The 19,183-nt window shown below is 47.2% G+C and overlaps 2 protein-coding genes across 7 annotated transcripts in view; one reads left to right on the forward strand and one right to left on the reverse strand.

Annotated features, from left to right (window-relative positions):
- Positions 1 to 3,156, reverse strand: part of C5H2orf76 (chromosome 5 C2orf76 homolog) — a 97,937-nt gene extending 94,781 nt beyond the window's left edge. For 4 of the 6 annotated variants that reach the window (XM_066280874.1, XM_066280873.1, XM_066280870.1 and 1 more), the window contains exon 1: positions 3,103 to 3,156. The gene's annotated coding sequence lies outside the window, so the exon portion shown is untranslated. The remainder of the gene's footprint in view (positions 1 to 3,102) is intronic. The other 2 variants (XM_066280875.1, XM_066280872.1) reach the window with 2 other exon arrangements.
- Positions 3,157 to 3,234: 78 nt separating this feature from the next.
- DBI (diazepam binding inhibitor, acyl-CoA binding protein) lies at positions 3,235 to 8,580 on the forward strand. Its single transcript, XM_066280878.1, has 4 exons — positions 3,235 to 3,367; positions 4,391 to 4,508; positions 6,819 to 6,881; positions 8,295 to 8,580. The coding sequence occupies exons 1-4, from the start codon at positions 3,359 to 3,361 to the stop codon at positions 8,366 to 8,368; spliced, it is 264 nt and encodes an 87-aa protein (XP_066136975.1). The 5' UTR covers positions 3,235 to 3,358; the 3' UTR covers positions 8,369 to 8,580.
- Positions 8,581 to 19,183: the final 10,603 nt, after the last annotated feature.

Here is a 19,183-nt window from a genome sequence, read left to right on the forward strand (position 1 = left end):
CCAACCGGCCCGCGCTACAGTTGCCTTTTTTAAATGTTGCCTTACACATTTTTAAAAATAGAAATTTTTATTACGATCATACTCTGGATGGTCAGGAGGCATGAGGACGTACAGGAATGTTCGTACTACTCAAAGAGTTAGTTGAGTGCCTAAAGTGTCAGGCATTTGGAGATAGGTTTGACCAATAAATAGTGATCCCTATCCTCCCTGGCTTATGTAGAGGGGCCTCAGAGAGAAGAATAAATAAAAATAAAAATAATTGTAAATAAAATAATTACAAAGTGTGACAGATGCTAGTAAGGCTATAAACAGAGCTAAGGAACTTAGCACTTTCCCTGTATATGAAGAGCAATTTCCTTCCCAATACTGTCGAAATACAGGATTAAAAATACATATAACTTATTGGCCCCAGTATACTTTAAAATTTGTTTTTAAAAATTAAATCTCAGATGCTGGTTTGTTACTATCTCTAGGTTAAAAGACAAATGCTATTCTAAATCCCTAGAGTAAGGGTAAGTGGAGGGCTTAAGAAAGCATTTCAATAGGTGGAGATTACCAAAAATGAGTCACCAAAAAGGGAAGGAAGCAGGAAGCAGACCAAGAGCATGCCTTTAGGTATTTCAAAACTTGGCCTAAGTCCTGGCCCAGTAGCTCAGCTGGTTAGACTACAGCACCATCCAGATATACCAGGTTGTGGATTTGATCCTCGATCAGAGCACACACAAGAATCAACCAACAAATATATAAATAAGTGGAACAACATATCGATGTGTTTCTTTCTTTCTCTTTCCTTCTCTCTCTCTAAAAATCAATAAAAAATAAAACCAAGTAAAAAGCTGGCTTAGTGTGGGCCCCATAATAAGGAAAGACACTCCTTGTCAAGATCACTTAGCACCCTGCTCCCTGGGATCCACAAACCTTATGAGTTCCATACTTCAGTTGCTTTAAGCAACTTTTATAGATGAACCTGGGCACAAAACCACCTTGTGGAAACTGGGTCTTTTTTTAGGAAAGTGAAGTAGATTCCAAATAAGCAACCAATAAATCAACCCCACTGAAATTGGACACTGCCATGATAAAACACTAATCTTGATTTCTATAATGTTTAACTCTATTCAAAACTCATTCACATCAACCAGTCTTTGAGGAACATTTTAAAAATTACATTATTATAGGTACCTAATCTTTTCAAATATCCCAAACACAATAACTTAAGGTTAAAACCTACTGACCAGCTTGCCCAGGTTGTGGTGCAGTGGACATAGTGTTGGACTGGGATGCGGAGGACCCAGGTTTGAGACCCTGAGGTTGCCAGCTTGAGTGCGGGTTCATCTGGTTTGAGCAAAAGCTCACCAGCTTGGACCCAAGGTCGCTGGCTTGAGTAAGGGGTTACTCGGTCTGCAAAAGGCCCGTGGTCAAGGCACATATGAGAAAGCAATCAATGAACAACTAAGGTGTCGCAATGAAAAACTGATGATTGATGGGCTTCTCATCTCTCTCCTTTCCTGTTTCTGTCTCTCTCTGGAAAAAAAAACAAAAAAAAAACAAAAAAAAACAAAAAAAAACTACTGACCAGCAGATAGAGTTGACTACAAATCTGACTCACACAAGCAATAATCTGAATTTCCAGCAAAGAAGCTATAAGAACCAAATGATGGCACAAAACTGAATCTAGGCTTTATCTGTGCCTCAGAGAGGGGAAAAAAAACAAAACAGTTCTGAATTGTCATTTTGGAAGAAACCTATATGTCATACAATTCAAATGTAATTTCCCCAAATTTAACTCCAAGACTTGCTTTCTCAAACAAAATTATTCATATACTTAAGATTCTAGATTTGTCCCTTGCTATTGTACCTCCACTTCTTCCCATTCTATATCTACATTAAGTTAGTAAGTTACTTCTGAAAGCTTCCAAGTGGCCTTTCTTTCCAAACACCAACAGTTGTAAATGGGGGAAGATTTATAGTCCAGTCCTCTTGTCACCAATCAGGAATTGGATAGGAATGATCCCTCTTTTTAATGGTCTCCAGAGAATTTTCTATCAATTCTCTCCCTTCACCCTCTCCTTTATAACTGCCAGGAAATCTTTCCTTTACTCTCTTAAACATCACCTTCAAACTCTACATCAACCTGTGCTGCTATGTTCTGTTCCCTTGGAGAACTTCAGCCTCTGCAACAACCTTGTAAAGACCTGCCCAGGCTCCCTGTCTCATCATCCTCTGCTCAAAAGGCTCTGAAGTCCCCTTTCACTGAGAATAAAAGTTGAAGTCCCTATAAAGGTCAACTTCTGCATCATCGTCTAACCAACCTACCACCTCCTTCCCTTACTCCCGGCTCACACCTTTACACTAATTTTGTGCCTGGAATTCTCCCTCCTCTCCTTGAGGGTCTCTCAAATGTTACCCTCCCTTCACTCCCCACCCGCCCCTCCAGTGTAAAGCTGTAAACTTCCAACTCCCTACCTCCTAACAAACTTTCTACTTAACTTCTTTTAAACTATTTTCCCAATATGAGTTCTAGGAATGCAAGAATTTATCTGCTTTGATCACTGTTGTATCTCCTAGAAGAGAATGGTGGGAACTACCTGACAAGAGTTGAGTATTTGTGCATAACGAACGTGTCACTCACTTAAGGAACTGTTGGCTGGGCACCAGGCCCAGGACGAGTTTGTTAAATTTAAGATAACCTGTCCCTGCCTTTAATGCACCAGGTGGAGATCTGCACCACAAACAAGAATGTGCAACACGGGCTGTAAACTGAGGCTACTGCCCAAACGCTGAGGACGGCTTCGCCTTTCTGGAACCCAGCTGAGCTTCCCACCATTGCGCAAGTCTCCAGGCACCTCCTCTAGATTCCTGATGAGCGGGGGCCCACCTGCGCTCCCCAAGCCGGAGAGGTTCCTCATTCAGAGGGGGCAACTTCCGGCCTCTTAGCGCCCGCTGGGCTCTGGATATCATGAAGCAAATATCAAGGTCTCTAGTCCTCAGCCTCTACCTCCTCTGTTTTGCCCTTGGGCTACTCCCCACAGCAGACTGGGACACGACCCCTTTCGTCCCTAAGTGCCCTCTCCACTCTGTGCGCCCTACTTCCGCGGTCCCCACCTGCTTCCGGAGGTCCCTTCGGCTCCCGTTTGCGCGTGCGCGAGCAGACCCACGTGGGTTTCGGCGAGGCTGGCGGCGCTACAAAAATGGCCACGCCCCAGAGTAGACCTGGCTTCTGATTGGCTGCCTGTCGCTGGCCCGAGCCAAATTGGGAGAGTGCGCTTGTAAAGGCGCTGCCAGTCTGTTTCTCTGCTGCTAGTTCCTGCTCCACCGCCTCCGCGAGCTCACTGGAATCCTTGCAGCCTACACCGCAGGCATGTCTCAGGTATAACGCAAGGCCAGCCCGACTGCGAAAGTGCGGCCGGACGGGAAGCCGGCAAGCAGGACCATCCCAGCCGGGTCTCCTCTGCCCGGCTCCGCTCTACTGGACCCATGCCCAGCCCTGGCTCTGGACGGAGCCTTGTGAGCGAAACTTTCCGGTTTGGGGCTCCCAGCGTCGCTCTCCGCCCTGCAACTGCGGGGAAGTTGCCCATCGAGTGGACTTGGTGGTGAAGCAGGGATAGGGGTCGGAGGCGAGGGCCCAAGGTAGCAAGACGAATGGTAGAGGGTTGCACGGATTGAAGAAGCAGGGGACCGAGCCCCCCATCCAGAAGGACAGTATCGGAGTCAGGGTGCCATGCAGAGTGGGGAAGAAAGGAAGCGATAGAGAGCTTGGAGATCAGGAGAGGAAGGGGAGTGTCGGGCTTCGGGAACGGGAGGGTGCACCAGAGGAGAGGTGACCCCGAGGCCTTGCCCTCTCTTGAATGTACACGCTTTTCTGAGACTTCGCTGTGTGGAGCGACCTTTGGCTCCTCCCCTCTCTCCAGTCCAGCACTGGGACAGAGGTTGGCGATGGACGCCCCGACCCCAGGGGAAGAGAGCCAACCGACTCAGGCTTCTGACCCTGCTGTACTCATATCCTGTCCCCTATCACCAGGTCAAGGCTTCACTGGGACACCTGCCACTCCCCAGTGTGACCCGGTAGTGACCAGGAATTGGCCACATTGCTTTTCCTGCCGAGTACACTCCTACTGTAGGCAGTCTTAGCCTCTCTCGTTCACCACTGTATTTCCAGCACCTATCACCCGGTGTAATGAGGGCGCCCTTTCCATAGTTGTTGATCAAATAAGTGACCCTATATGCTTCCTCTCTTTGTTTTGCTGAATCTTTCTATCTGCCCTGTTGAGGGGGTGAGGGGCTTGAGGGAGCGCTGCTTTTTTCCTCACCTGTTTTATAGGAGTGCTGCCTTTGCAACCCTAGATCCCCCTTACTGAGCTCTATTCAGGCCTAATCTGTCCCTTGCATTCAGGCTGAGTTTGACAAAGCTGCTGAGGATGTTAAGCACCTCAAGACCAAGCCAGCAGATGATGAGATGCTGTTCATCTACAGCCGCTACAAACAAGCAACTGTGGGTGATATAAATACAGGTATGCTGGGATGGGGTTGGGAGGGCAGACTCAGCAGACTTGATTCCTGCTGGAACTCTTAATCTGTGGGAACCTCACTCAAACCACCCGAGGTCCTACTCTCTGGGTGGGGCATACTGATATTTCATGATGTTGCTGGAGTTTAAACTGGGAGAGGTTCCCCAGAGATCTTGTTCCTGGATGGAGTTTGCAGACCCTGCACTGCTCTTGGTTCTGGTAGCTCAGGTAATAGAATTCAAACCCTAGTTTTAGGAGGACTTTACTGATTATGAAGAACATTTGCCCATCTACTTGGGAGGAAGCCATGGCCCCCAACTTGGAAGAGACTTGCTCCAAACTCTCAGCTTAGTAGCAGTTTTGTTGAGACATACTTTTCCCAATCTAGATGGGCAAGATCAAAGTCCCAGAGCACTTGGCAGTGGAGCCAAGCCTGACTCAGGAGCAGAGAAGCAGCTGGCTTTCTGGGTCAGGTCAGCATTTTCGCTGAAACAGTTCCTGATGACCACTCTTGGTCGAAAAATCTTGGTACAGATTTTGGAGTTAGAGTTTGAACTACCAAATTCTATAATACTGCCTTGGCCAGTTTTCATTCTGCCCCCCAAACCCCTGAAACTCAGTTATATACTGAAGCAACAGCACAATTCAGTTTATGCAAAGACTCAGAGGTGGTAGCTATGACACCACAAAAGAAGGTCACTCCCGTGCCTCCCTGTTTAGGAGGTTAAGTGTAGCCCCCAATTCCACTGCAGTTAGAGTGGAGGGTGGAGAATGTGGGCTAGCTGCCAGCCAGCCAAAAACAGAAGGTGCCCAGAGGTAAGGATCTAGGGCACTCTCAAACTTGGAGTCACAGGGAAAGCTGAGTTAAGGAAGGTCCTATGGTAAAGGTGAGATTTACGCTGGGTTTATGAATTCTGTATTCTCCTGGGAAGAGGAAGGAGAAATGAAGTAGGGCGGCTGGAGGGTCTGAGAAACTCTTCTGCTAAGCACTAGTTTCGTAGAGACTGGCCCTGCCCTGCTTTCACATGAGGATAGGTAGTCTGGCTTGGGAATTCATCACTTCCTGACCAGGGAAGTATCAGCACACTGTAGGGCTTCACAGTCCATTACAGGAGCCTTTAGCCACATGTGGTTATCTGAATTTAAACCAAAATAGTTCAAATTAAATAAAATAAAAAATTCAGTCTTCACTTGCACAAGCTCCAATTCCAGGAGCTCAGCCACAATTAATAAGAGGCCCCTGAGTTAGACAGTACAAATATGCAGCCACCATCACAGAAGGGCTGGTGGAGTGTGCTGCTCTAGGATTGGATTGATATTTGCAGTTGCAATTTCTCCTAGGTCTCCCTGGGAAAGCTTCCTGAAAGCACTTAGGAAGTCGTGATGTTCCCATGACACAGTGGTCCAGGCTGTGGGCACTGTGATTGCTCCCCTTGGCTCTGTTCTCAGCATGGCAGGGAAGTAGGTCAGCAGGGAAGTAGTGGGTATGTTTCCCAAGTGTAACTGATAACAAACCCGTAAACATAAAATCATGGTATAACTTGAAGAAACACTGCCCTCAGGAAAAAACTCCCACAAATCAACAAGAAGTAGACTAACAATTTGGTAGAAAAATGGGGCAAGGGTGTGAATCTAAAGTTCACAGAAAAGGACACCCAGAAAACTGAAAATAATAATGCATGAGACAGAGAAATGGGGTGGGAGGGAAACTTTATAGTATTCCCATTTGTAGCATTTGGATTTTAAGCTGTGTGTATGGATGTAGTACTTGTTTTTATTTTGTTGTTGTTTTCTTGTTTCATTTTATATTTTTTTTGTTTCATAAATTAAAGTACAGTTTTTAAAAGGAGACATTTTTTTGTAATTTTTTTATTTATTTTTATTTATTCATTTTAGAGAGGAGAGAGAGGGAGAGAGAGACAGAGAGAGGAGAGAGAGATAGGGGGGAGGAGCTGGAAGCATCAACTCCCACATGTGCCCTGACCAGGCAAGCCCAGGGTTTCGAACCGGCGACCTCAGCATTTCCAGGTCAATGTTACATCCACTGCGCCACCACAGGTCAGGCCTAAAAGGAGACATTTTAAGAGTTATTCAACTTGAAAGACAAGGACTCTAGTAATGAGAACCATTTTTCTTTTATTGTCTCTAGATTTTAAGTTTGGATTTCTATACACTGTCCTAGGCCCATTTAACTTCATAACAGAGTGTGGAAGGGATAGTTATAATACATGATGGCTTTCATGGCAGCAAAGTTGATCAAGTTTTCCATTAGAACTTAAAGGAAATCTAATGTCTTTCCTTTTCTTGTTGAAGAACGTCCTGGTATGTTGGACCTCAAAGGCAAGGCCAAGTGGGATGCCTGGAATGAGCTGAAAGGTAATTGTTCGAATGAGTTTTCCTCCTTTGTGAAGCCCAGTAATGGCACACTCTTGATCATGGAGTGCAAGGGGTGAAGAGAGAAACCAACGTGGATGAGGCTCATGCTGGAAACCAGCATGCCCAGTGTCAGAATGGAAAGAAACTGGGCCACCTACTTTTTCTCCTAATATCATTAATGCCTTTTCCGAAAGCACCATCTCCAACCAGTGGTATCATCTGGAGAGGAGGAACGGGGACCAAGCCACTGAGAAACAGATGGGAAAGTGATATTGTTAGTGACGGCTTTCTACATACTCAGAATAAGGGACGGCTTCCTGCCCACACCTTCCTCTCCCTCACAAGGCCAGGCAGTGGCCCATAGCGCAAGCAGCCCAGCCCAGTTCCCTTCCAGCCAGAAAGGCACAAAAAAGAAAGGAATGAGCTAATGCCTGGCAAGCTTCTGGCACTCATAGATTCGATGAATGGAGCTATTATATGCTAAGCAGCAGCAGCCAAGAAGTGTCCCAGCTCCAACTTAATCATGTGCCACCTGCAGCAGCAAGACCTAAAAGTTGGCAGTGAAATGCCTGCCAGCTTTTGTGTTCTTGCTAGCTAGTTTCTGAATAAGCCCTCTGTCTTCCTACAAATGAGAAACCTTGAATTCAAAATGGCTAACACTCCTAGGATTTGCAAGTAACTAGAACAGGAATGCCTGTCTGACTGTCCATGTTCATTGGGCATTTCCATGCCATCCTCTTTCTTATCCTTCAGATGTGCTCCAATTTCCAGTAGATCCCTCTCCTTCACTGGGGAATCCAGGAAACTAGGTGTTACTATCTGAGGGATTTATAGTCAGTGTCCCTTGTACAGCAGCAGCAAGAAGGCAAGAATTTGCCTCATTCCCCTGCAAGAGCCAGCTGCTTTTGCTTGAAATTTTGCAAACTTTTCTCATGGCTTCTCTCTGAGGAAAAGAGGGTGCCTGGCTTTGATGTTTCACTGCCCAGCTTAAAAGCCCTGGGAGATAAGATCCCAACAGAGAAATACTTGATAGGTCAGAGCCAACCATGTGAGTTAGCAGGACCAATAAAGCCACCGTGGCTCCCCACAGGAGACTTCCCTGCCTATCTGGAGGGCCCAACCTTTCTCCCAAGGTTCAGGCTAACCTCTCAGTCAACGCCTGGGGGATTCACGTGGCGCAGAGGCCATCGGCAGGCCTCAGGACAGCCACACACACATTGGTTCAGAGATTTATGGAGGCCAGGCTTCTCTAGTACCACTCTTTGAACCCCGGCCAGATTTCTGGGATGTAGGTAGCAGGACCCCTACCTCACAGGAGAGAAATTGAGCCTCTGAACGTTGAACCAGCACTGACTGGAGCCTGATTTTCTACAATTTGCCTCCCTGATGGACTGTCCTCTTGATTCCTTGCAGGGACTTCCAAGGAAGCTGCCATGAAAGCTTATATTGACAAAGTAGAAGAACTAAAGAAAAAATACGGAATATAGGGCCTGTGTTTGGCTCAGCCACAATTCTCATCTACACTGATAATCATGCCTTGTTTTTCTAATGCCATGGATGAAGTGAAGTAATGAAATTAACCTTCTTCCTGGACACTGGCCAGGATGCAACTCTAACAGATTAAGGAGCTGAACTGGTTACTGACCTTGCCCAGTAGTTTTTATCTACCGATCAATTAAAACCGCATTTGTTATTTTAAGTCTTTGGTAATCTGGCTTCTTGAAATAATTTACTCTGTGCCAATCTCACTTTCTTGTGTCCTTTTTCTAAAGATTTCATCTAGAAGTGTCTGAGCTCTGTCCGCTGCCCTCTGCGGGGTGTGAGGCAGGTGGTTCCCCCTGGCCCAGGCCTGGAGTGCACTCACCTCCAGCGGGAAGGGAAGGAGTTGAAGGAGTGGCCGTCCCCACTTTCTTCTCCCTCCGGTTGCACCCCCGGGGCAGGCAGACGGAGCCGGAGGAGCCCTCCGTCCTCGTCCTCCTCTCCTCGTCTTCTGGTCCTGAAGCCTTCTGTGGGGAACAGCGCACTACCCTGCTGTGGGGGGCAGGCTGGCAGTGTTTGAGGTTATCTCAGTTCCAGCTAGTCCGCAGCCCAGAGCAGATGGGTAAGGAATAAAATGTACATCTGCCATGGGGCATTCACCAGTGGAAGTGTGGTCACAGGCAGGCAACAATGAGCAGGGGAAGGGAGATCAGGACCCAGGGAGGGCAAGGGGTTAGGCTGTGGAGAAGAAAGACTGGAGCTTTACCCTGGAGGATGGAGGTTGTTGAAAAGTAAAGAAAAAGAGGCAGCTGTCAGACCCTGCTTGTCAGATGTTCCCCTTCAGTCACTTCCACAATCCTGCAAGGAAGATAATAGTTTTCCCATTTTTTAGGTAAGGATGTTGAGGTTGAAAGGAATTAAAGAGAAGCTCTCTGAGGCCCGGCTGTTCTCGGTTCTTGCCAGAATCTGTGCCCTGCCTCAGACCAGTTCAGCCTTGCTCCAGAAGAGCAGTGAGTTCTGAGAGAGTGACTTGCCCAAGATCAACTGGTGAATAAAAGCCAGCATTCAAGTGTGGCTCTCCCTGCTTCAGAACCCTGTATCCCCCAAGCTGGTCTCTCAGGCATGACCAGCTCTGTGGTGGCAAAAGTGACAGAAATGGATGGCAAGGATGGCAACTGGTCAGGCTGAAGTGTGGCATACTTGCCACATAAAATGGGCGTCTGTAGTGGAAAGCCTTGGTAACAAAGCTGTAAAGTACAGAATTTGGCCAGAGGTGGTGGAGCCACTGGGCAGTACATGGTCAACAGCCGCTGAGACCAGTGATTCTTTTGGGCCAGCCCTACCTGCCCATGGGAAACTGGACCCAGCAGCCCAGTGTAGATGCGAAGGTTGCTGCAACAAAACAAGGGGCCAAGGTCCAAAACCCCAACATGTGGCCCAAGTGAGGTAACTCCCTGAGTAGCAGTGTCATTTATGTGGGAGTTAGTCTTCCCTGGACTCTGGTGTGACAGAGGGCTTATGTGGCAGGGAGCCCACAGTCCTCCCCTCCCACTCCAGGCATCTGTGAGCACCAGGGAGGCAGAGGGAGCCACCACTACTCACCTGGACCCATACCTGGATCATCTCTGCTCAGTGGCTGTTTCAGGAGCAATCCAAAGGGAGAACAACCTTCAAATAGTCCAAGGCATGGTTCTTGTCCAAACAGACCTGGCTGCAAGTGCCTGGCACACTGCCCAGGGTGGAGGTGAGCATTCAGTGAGGTTACATGAGGAGCTCCTGGCATAGAGTAGGTGCCCTGTGTGTGGCACTGTGTCAGGAATTTTTCTTCCCCCAGCTTGCAAACTGGCTAGTGCCCCCTGACAACATCCCTTTGCAATATCTATCGGAGTAAGGACCAAGTCCTGGAGCAAATTATCACTCCTGTGGTAACTGCAAAGATGTGGATAAGACAAGCTCCTGTCCAGCATTCTGCCCTGTTTCTGGCTAGGGAAAGGCAGCTAGGGCCTGGCAGACATGTGCCCAGGCTCACTGCCTCACTGCAGGACAGAATCAGAGGAGAATAGGTCTCTGCCTAAGGAACCCTGATAAAGAAGTGACCCCTGCTCTGCAGCGACACTATGCTGAGACTGTATTATGGCGACTCAACAGTTCTCTTATCGATGCTTATGGGAGAGAACCACTGTGGGAGTGAGGCGTAGATCCAAGGCCCCTCTGCCCACCTCTGGTGTGGCCTCTAATTAACAGCGTCATTTGCTGAGAACCTGAAGGGCCAGCTCCCACTCAGGCTCTTTGCTTTGGTTCTGTGTATTTAATCCTGCAGTGCCTTGGGGTGATACTGTCCCTCATTGCTGTATGAAGGGGATTACTGTGCTCATTATTCAAATAAGGAAATGAAGCTTCTGGCAATGTATGTAGATGCAAACTCAGGGCTGTGGTCAGAACAGCCCTGCTTGTCTCCCTCCATCAGGTTCCCTCCAGGGACCTCTGGCTGCTACTCCGCTGTGTGCCCCCACGGTCAGTCAGATGATGAGGGTGACCCCCATCTCGCTGGACTAGTGTCCAATGCTATAAAATCCCTTGCCTACTTGCAATTGCTTCCTGAGAAGTAGCTTGGAAAAGCAGGTCACATCTCCAAGGTGAGAGTGGGGCCCAGGCAATGTGTGCTTTTGTAAGTAAGTACCTGAGGCCATTCTGAGGCTCTGCCAGGTTTGGGAGGCACCCGCCACACACACACACACACACACACACACACACGCACACACTCTCCCTGTAAAGCAGTGCTACCAGTTTCTCAGTCATGCTGGTGCCGTGTCCTGAGGATACACCCCCAGCAGCTTCAGGGGCTGGGCCTGCTCCCAGGGCTTCTGCAGATGTCATGTGCAGCCCAGGTGTGCTTTACAGGGTGTTATTTGGGAACAAATGAGGCCAGGGAGAGCAGGGTAGGGCACAGTTTTTACCCTCTACTTTATGAAACACCCACAAATGTAGTACTTGTCACCGCCAACCTGGCTTTGGTGACAGACTTACCCATGAATCCTAATTCAGCTTCTCAGGTGCTAAATCACATGGCTTCTTAGAGCCACACTGCACGTGGAGAATGGGCTGGGACAATGGGTAAATGCCGAGCACAGTACCGAGCACACAGCCACTGGCTAGCAGCCTGGAAGTCTCCCAGCGTGCATCCTCACCCTCAGTTCTCCCCTCCCACTGGCTGTACAGGTCCCACCCTGGGGCCACAAAGTGCTGCTCCCTACCTCGTGCTCCAACAATTTAGGGGTCAGCCACGCAAGTATGTGCTGGCTTTTCTAGGATGTTCTCCCTACGACAAAGTAGTCCCCAGGTCCCAAAGCCTGGGGCCCAGTGCCATAGATCAGGGACTGGAGTGCTTGTAGGACACGGGAAGACCTCTGACTGCAAGTCAGAGGCCGTGGCCACTGCCCGTTACAGAGACGTGGTGCAAACTATGTCAGCTCTGTAAACCTTCATTTCTTTCCTTTTTTTTTTTTTAAGTGAGAGAGAGACAGAAGAAGAGAGATGAGAAGCATCAACTCATAGTTGCATCACTTTAGTTGTTATTTGATTGCTTCTCATACATGCCTTGATGGGGTTGCAGGGCTCAAGTGGAGCCAGGGACCCCTTGCTCAAGCCAGCAACCTTGGGGTTCATGCAAGTGACCTTTGGTCTCAAGCCAGTGACCATGGGATCATATTGATGGTCCCACGCTCAAGCTGGTTAGCCTACACTCAAGCTGGATGAGCCTGTGTTCAAGCTGGCAACCTTGGGGTTTCAAACCTCAGCATCCCAGGTTGATGCTCTATCCACTGCACCACCATTGGTCAGACTTAAGTCTTCATTTCTTCATCAACAAAATGCAGCTGTCAGAAAGTCATGTGTCTAGTGTAGATAGGAAAGCCACAGGGGTGTGGAGAAGGTCCTGAGGGTGGTTGGCTTGACAGAAGTCTGGCTGGGAAGTTGTGCAATGGTGGTTTAAGACACCAAATGACTACAGATATTGAATAGTTAAAATTAAATTACAGGTGTTTGGAGTTAGGATGAGTCAAGGGAAATACTCAGTGGAGGCAGGCTGCAGGGAAGCTGTGCCTCTGGACCTGGGTCAGAGTAAGAGGACGTCTCTGCCCTCGGCAGCTTCCAGGGAAGAGAGCTCAGAACTTTCTTCCCTTCTTTATTTGTGTGGCTGCACATGATCTCTCTTTTGAAAGGACTTGGGGTAACTAAGAACAGACCAAAATAAGCAAAGCCACTTCAGGATAGATAACTCAGGCACCATCCTTGCCCTGTAAGAGCTGTAAACCTAGAGCTGACAAGCAGCTGAGCGCCTCTGCACTGCCATCGGCTTTGCTACAGCACCCCTGCCTTGCACATAACTCAATCCCTGTAAAACCAAAAACTGGTAGACCTATGGCTTTTACTTGTATTTTATGATTTTTGATAAGTATCTTTGCTAAATAATGAATGGACATGAGTCTCCCCTGCAAATATTTTCCTTCTTCTGTTGCTGTAAAGATAACCTCATAAAGTCTTTCCAGGGAAATTGGTGAGATAACAAACAGCACAGGACTGTACACTTGGAAGAGGGGAGGAGGTCATCTCAAGTAGCATATGCTGGAATCCATGGGAGTCCAAAAGACCAGAGTAACAGGCTTTATTGAAAGGAAGAAAGGAGCCCTACCGGGCACTTCTCCTGGGGAGAAGAGCGCCAGTTACAGACTAGGGGCGAGTTATATAGTGTTTGGGAGAGCCTGAGGGGATACCGAGGCAAAAGTCCTGGTATGTCTGGAATGCTCCTCCTTGGGGGGCTTCGAGCATGTGGGTGTTGAATCAAAAGTTCTGGTATGTCCGGAGCCCCTCCTTGGGGCGGCTTGTCAGCTTTTTGGAATTCCTCTGTCTCAGGGGTGATAGTCCAGTAAGGGTGATAAGCGGAACATCAAGAGGGCAGTTTGGAATACACATATCTATCATTTCTCAACTCTGTGATTACATATAAAAGAGAGGCAGTTATTAATTTTATAATATATGGTGAGGGGTGATGAGGAGAAAGAGGAGAAAAAATTGGAAAATTATTGCTCCTTCTGGAGAGAACTCAAGAAGGGAACCTTGCCAAGCCAAGTCCCTCATCCAGTTAAGGAGGTTGTCAGTTTTCATACTGTAAGGTCTAAACCAGGCGATGTCTCCGAAAACCTGAGTGAGGAAGTAAAAAAAAAATTGTGAGGTAATTAATAATTGTTAGTTGCTTGCTGCGAGTGCTGTTTGAACAGGGTGACATAGTGATACTTGGTCTCCTGGATGAGCCTCATGAGACGTGTTGGTCTGGTTCCTCTTGAATGGGAGGACATGTGGAGATTTTTAAAGACAAGGAACCTGTTTGTGTAAGTTTTAGAAGGACTGAGTATGTGTGGTTAAAAGGAAGGGAGTTTGGCCTGACCGGGCAGTGGCACAGTGGATAGAGCGTCAGACTGGGATGCGGAAGACCCAGGTTCGAGACCCCAAGGTTGCCAGCTTGAGTGCGGGCTCATCTGGTTTGAGCAAAAGCTCACCAGCTTGAGCCCAAGGTCACTGGCTTGAGCAAGGGGTTACTCGGTCTGCTGAAGGCCTGCGGTCAAGGCACGTATGAGAAAGCAATCAATGAACAATTAAGGTGTTGCAACATGCAACGAAAAACTAATAATTGCTGCTTCTCATCTCTCTTCGTTCCTGTCTGTCTGTCCCTATCTATCCCTCTCTCTAACTCTCTCCGTCTCTGTATAAAAAAATAAATAGCCCTGGCCGGTTGGCTCAGCAGTAGAGCATCTGCCTAGCGTGCGGAGGACCCGGGTTCGATTCCCGGCCAGGGCACACAGGAGAAGCGCCCATTTGCTTCTCCACCCCTCCGCCGCGCTTTCCTCTCTGTCTCTCTCGTCCCCTCCCACAGCCAAGGCTCCATTGGAGCAAAGATGGCCCAGGCGCTGGGGATGGCTCTGTGGCCTCTGCCCCAGGCGCTAGAGTGGCTCTGGTTGCAACATGGCGACGCCCAGGATGGGCAGAGCATCGCCCCCTGGTGGGCAGAGCGTCGCCCATGGTGGGCGTGCCGGGTGGATCCCGGTCGGGCGCATGCGGGAGTCTGTCTGACTGTCTCTCCCTGTTTCCAGCTTCAGAAAAATGAAAAAAAAAATAAAAATAAATAAATAAATAAATAAATAAATAGGAAGGGGGTTTGGAGAACATTCAGGAAGGAACTTCTCGGGCTGAGGGGCGGCTTCTTCCTGCTGTCATCCCTACCTATTTGATATTTCCTTCATGAAGTTCTCCTTGGGGTATTGGGGAATAGGAGTGTAGGAGCATTTGATTTTAGGTAATCCTAGAGATTTCTCTCATCCGGGCCTGTAGGAACTTGATAAAGAAGGGGGCAAGTGTTTGGAGATTAGGAATGCAGAGATAAGGAGGGTTGTATAGCGAGGAGGGGGGGTGAAAGTTTTTCCATGGTAAAGTTAGAAATATTCTTTCCTGTCAGCCCTGGAGAGAGCAGTTAGTTTGAGCTAAAAGAAATGTTTCATGTCCATTTGTAGGCCCTTCTTCAGCCAAGAAGACCCAGTGATCTTGTCCCCTTACTATGTGAAGGGTAAAAAAACTGAGAAGCATTAAGAGGTGAATGCTATTCATTCTCCTAGTTCTTCAGGGATACGGGAGAGCTTTAGGCTTAGGGGACCAATAGGGGTTGAAAGATAGGATTTAGGAGGTTTGCTGATATAGTGTTTCAGATTTTTCTGTTTCACAAGGGCAGGTTTCAGGGTTGGTGTGTAGGGTTAGGTAGATTTTTCCAATTTTATGATTGGCGAAGGTCTGCATGCAGTTCTGTAAGAAACTAGTAAACAAATGTAAGAGGCAGGATCCAAAAGTTAGAAAAATAAATAGGAGAGTGAGTGGACTAATGAAAGGCAATAGTCAAGACACCCAGTTTGTGTGAAACCACTGATTCCATGTATACAAATTTGCTAGGCTTCAGAGAGAGAGAGAGAGAGAGAGTAGAAATAAGACAGGGAAGTGGCCAGTCCCCCTGCCCCTAGACCTACTTTTGTAGAGATTTCTAAAACAACAACAAGAGGGATTACTTGTACAGCTCGTTTGGTTCTTAGATTGACAGGTAGTGTACTAGGAATTGAAAGAAGCTCATGGGGTGGAATTAGGTTGATATTTAGGGTGAGGTAGACTAGGGTACAGGTTTCTGTCCAATTAGTAGGGAGACACATATAGGTGTTGGTCCCACACAAGTAGAAAGCACCTGATTGGGTGAGGTAGGCTGAGAGGTAAATAGAGAATAGAAGGACAAGGGGTCGGTTTTGTTTCTCTGTTTCTAAGCTTCAGATGGTCAGGATGGAGGAAAGAGTTGTCCCAATAAGTAAGGAGAGTAGAGGATTGTTAGCTAGGGTGACTGATTAAACATTCTTTGAAAACCAGTTTTCTGACTGTATTAATTCTTTTTTCTCTGTACAAATCTCCTACAACCTGCACAAACCTTCTACAACTTACATAAACCTTTAGCTTTCATAAACTTTCTTATCCAGGAATAACTGCCCTTCATAACAACTTGCTTTTCCTTTTCCTTTCAAAAGTATTTCCAGCTTGACCAGGCGGTGGCACAGTGAATAGAGTATGGGACTGGGATGCGGAAGGCCCAGGTTCGAGACCCCGAGGTCGTCAGCTTGAGTGCGGGCTCATCTGCTTTGAGCAAAAGCTCACCAGCTTGGACCCAAGCTCGCTGGCTCGAGCAAGGGGTTACTCAGTCTGCTGTAGGCCCATGGTCAAGGCACATATGAGAAAGCAATCAATGAACAACTAAGGTGTCGCAATGCGCAATGAAAAACTAATGATTGATGCTTCTCATCTCTCCGTTTCTGTCTGTCTGTCCCTGTCTGACTCTCTCTCTGTCTCTGTAAAAAAAAAAAAAAAAAAAAAGTATTTCTATACCTTATACCTTCTATTATCAAAACCATATAATTCCTTTCTAGTCAGAACTCTTGATTTAAAATTTTTCAACACCTAGTGACAATCAAGCTGACTTTCTTTTTATCCTAGTTTCCCTTTTCCCAAAGCCTGACTAAAAGAGTCCTTAGTTTTTTTTACATATATTTGCCATACGTAGACCAACCAGCTTCAGGTTTGTGGTTGGAGTAAGGCATGCCATTTTTCTACTTTAGCAGCAGTGGGAGTTATCAGGATCATGGTGTGTGGGCCTGTCCATGTCATGTGAAAGTCAGTCCTTGGGTAATGTAATGCTGGAAATGCCTCTTGGACAGTCTTTGAACAGTTTTCTGAGTAACCTATAAATCCTGCAAGTACTTAGGAAAAGGGTGGTTACATTTCAAACTGTGACTTTGCAGTTACAGTTTAAGTCCTAGTGACCACTGCTTCTAGCTGGAATTAGCAGCAGGTCCCAGCCTATAATAGGTATGGGGCATTGAGATAAGAGGAATAAAGGAGATACTATACATTAAATAAAGTAACAAAATCAGACTGTCAATACCCACAGTAGAGATCTTTGAGGGATAAATAAAACTTAAATATTCAAGCAAGGTATAGTAGATGGCCCTTGTGTTTACAAGAAATGAGATTAGCTTATCTGTTTTTTGGAAGAAATACCTTAGGCTCCTGAATGATATCCTTGGGCCTTCGGTGGCAATTCCCAGCACATTGGGCAAGGTCAGGTCACAGGTAGCTGGAGCAGGGCTAAAAGAGACTGAACCCTCCCTCCATGGAGCAAGGGAGCAGTTTACCTTCTCGTGTCCCTCTTTCCACAGCACAGGTGTGTCCCTTGATGGAGTAGGGTCCTGATGGAATTCTATGAAGCCCCTTAGGGTGCTGGAGCCTTTAAGAGCATATGCCAAAAGCTGGTATTTCCTGACTTCTTTTGGGCCTTATTTGCCTTTTCTGTTACTTCTTTGGTCATTATAGACCTTAAAAGCCATGCTCAGAAGATCTCACTGAGGGGCTTGACTAAGAGCAAGGAGGAAAGAAAAGATTTGATCTGTGGTGGTAGGTAGTTGGAGACTGCAGAGAGTCTGAGTTCGATTTAGGGTGAAACTTCAGGTGGTGGGGGTTAAGGTGATGCCCAGATAGACTACGGACTGAGAATGAAGTTGAGCCTTAGCAGAGAAGACAGGATATCACTTCATAGTGAGGAAGTTAAGAAGGGTGGTGGTGTGTCTCCTTGAGGCAGGCAGGGAGGGGCTGCAGAGGAGTAGGTTATCTACATATTGTAAGAGTGTACTAGTTTTGAGATTGCATGCTGCTAAATCCTGAGCTAGTGCCTGCCCAAACAGGTGTGGGCTGATTTTGATCCCCTGGGGTAAGACGGTTCATGTAAGTGCTGGGCTGCATCAGTGTCTGGGTCAGTTTAAATAAGGTAAATGCAAACAGAAAGTAAAATTCAGGGTGTAAAAGAATGGTAAAGAAGGCATTCTAAGGTCCAGGACCCTGAAGTGAGTGGTGTTTGAGAAAATGTGTGACAGTAACTTATAGAGATTAGGGACTACTGGATGGAGGGGAATTACTGCCTCATTGATTAGGTGTAAGGCTGTACAAGGCGATAAGCCCCTGAAGATTTTCAAACAGGAAGGGTGGGGGTATTGCAGGGAGAGTCCATGGGGATGTGTAAGCCTGGTTTAAGAGGTGGATAATTATTGGTTTAAGGCCTTAGAAACAGACATAGTTACACATTAAACAAAGATTCACATATTATGAATTAAGAAATTTAAGTGAGCACACTTTACTTGTTTCAATTCAAATTATACTAGATATATTTTCTGACAAACAAAGAGACAAGATGGATTATTCACTCACACAGCTCAATAAACAATTTTGTTTTTTTTAAGCTTTTTGAGATGGCAGGGAGTTGCCAGCATAGAGGGGAGGAAGCAGATGGATGGACAGTGTGAGCAGCTGGATGAAAAAGAAGGAGGGTCAGAATCTGTAGGAGGAGGAGGAGGAGGTTAAAGTATTGGTGTGGTGCCACATGGTCAGAGGAGTCAAAAAAGATTTAGAGCTTTGAGGAGAGGGGAGGGGGCAAGGAGGAAAGAGGCATAGTTACAGTTTGTAAGGAAGGAGGAGGGGTCAGAGAGGAGACAGAACTGCAGTTTGTAAGGAGGGAAGAGAGGTCAGAGATGAGACAGGCATTGCAGCCAGAGCCACAGCTTCTAAGGAGGGGGGAGGGGACGAAGAACACAGTGGAGAAGGGAGAGGCCCCCGGCCAGCAGGGGAGGAGAAGGAGAGACTGGTGAATGAGAAAATAGGATTTAGTGAAGGGAGGGGGCTTTCTGGAGGGAAGAGACTCCAGCAAAAAAGATTTGCTGAGGGACTAGAGAGGGGTCCCGAGAGAGGGGTGCCCCCAGGGGTCAGGCAGGAGAGTTGGGAGTCCGGGAGTCCATGGAGAAGGAAAGATTAGGAGCAGAGGTTTTAGGTGAGGTTTCTTTGGCCAAAACGGCCTGTATGTAGAACAGAAGGCACAGAAATTAAGGACAGGAGAGAAGGGAGAAGAAAGCCTGCATGTAAGGAATTTCTGATGCCCTCCCCATCCAGTGGCAGAAACTGTCAAGATCTCTTACGATATTCTAATCAAATATCCTGTTTTCAGGCCAATGGGAGTCATTGTCTAGTCTGTACTGAGGCCATGCCATGTTACAGAAGAAGATTAATTTCTTTGGTTTGAGGTCTGAGAGACTGAGTTTGGTGAGGTTTTTTTTTTTCAATGAGACATTTTAGAAGGGTCTGGTCGGAAGGTTTAGACTCTGAAGAGCCCATAGTGGAGATAGGTGAGCAAGAGGGGGCGTCCC

The sequence above is a fragment of the Saccopteryx bilineata genome, chromosome 5 (assembly GCF_036850765.1).
Source record: "Saccopteryx bilineata isolate mSacBil1 chromosome 5, mSacBil1_pri_phased_curated, whole genome shotgun sequence".
Lineage (NCBI taxonomy): Eukaryota > Metazoa > Chordata > Mammalia > Chiroptera > Emballonuridae > Saccopteryx > Saccopteryx bilineata.

Excerpts from the sequence above, each read along its gene's own strand:
- DBI (XM_066280878.1), top strand. Across the intron at positions 4,509-6,818 it reads TGTGGGTGATATAAATACAG|AACGTCCTGGTATGTTGGAC; the intron begins GTATGCTGGGAT and ends TTCTTGTTGAAG. Across the intron at positions 6,882-8,294 it reads TGCCTGGAATGAGCTGAAAG|GGACTTCCAAGGAAGCTGCC; the intron begins GTAATTGTTCGA and ends GATTCCTTGCAG.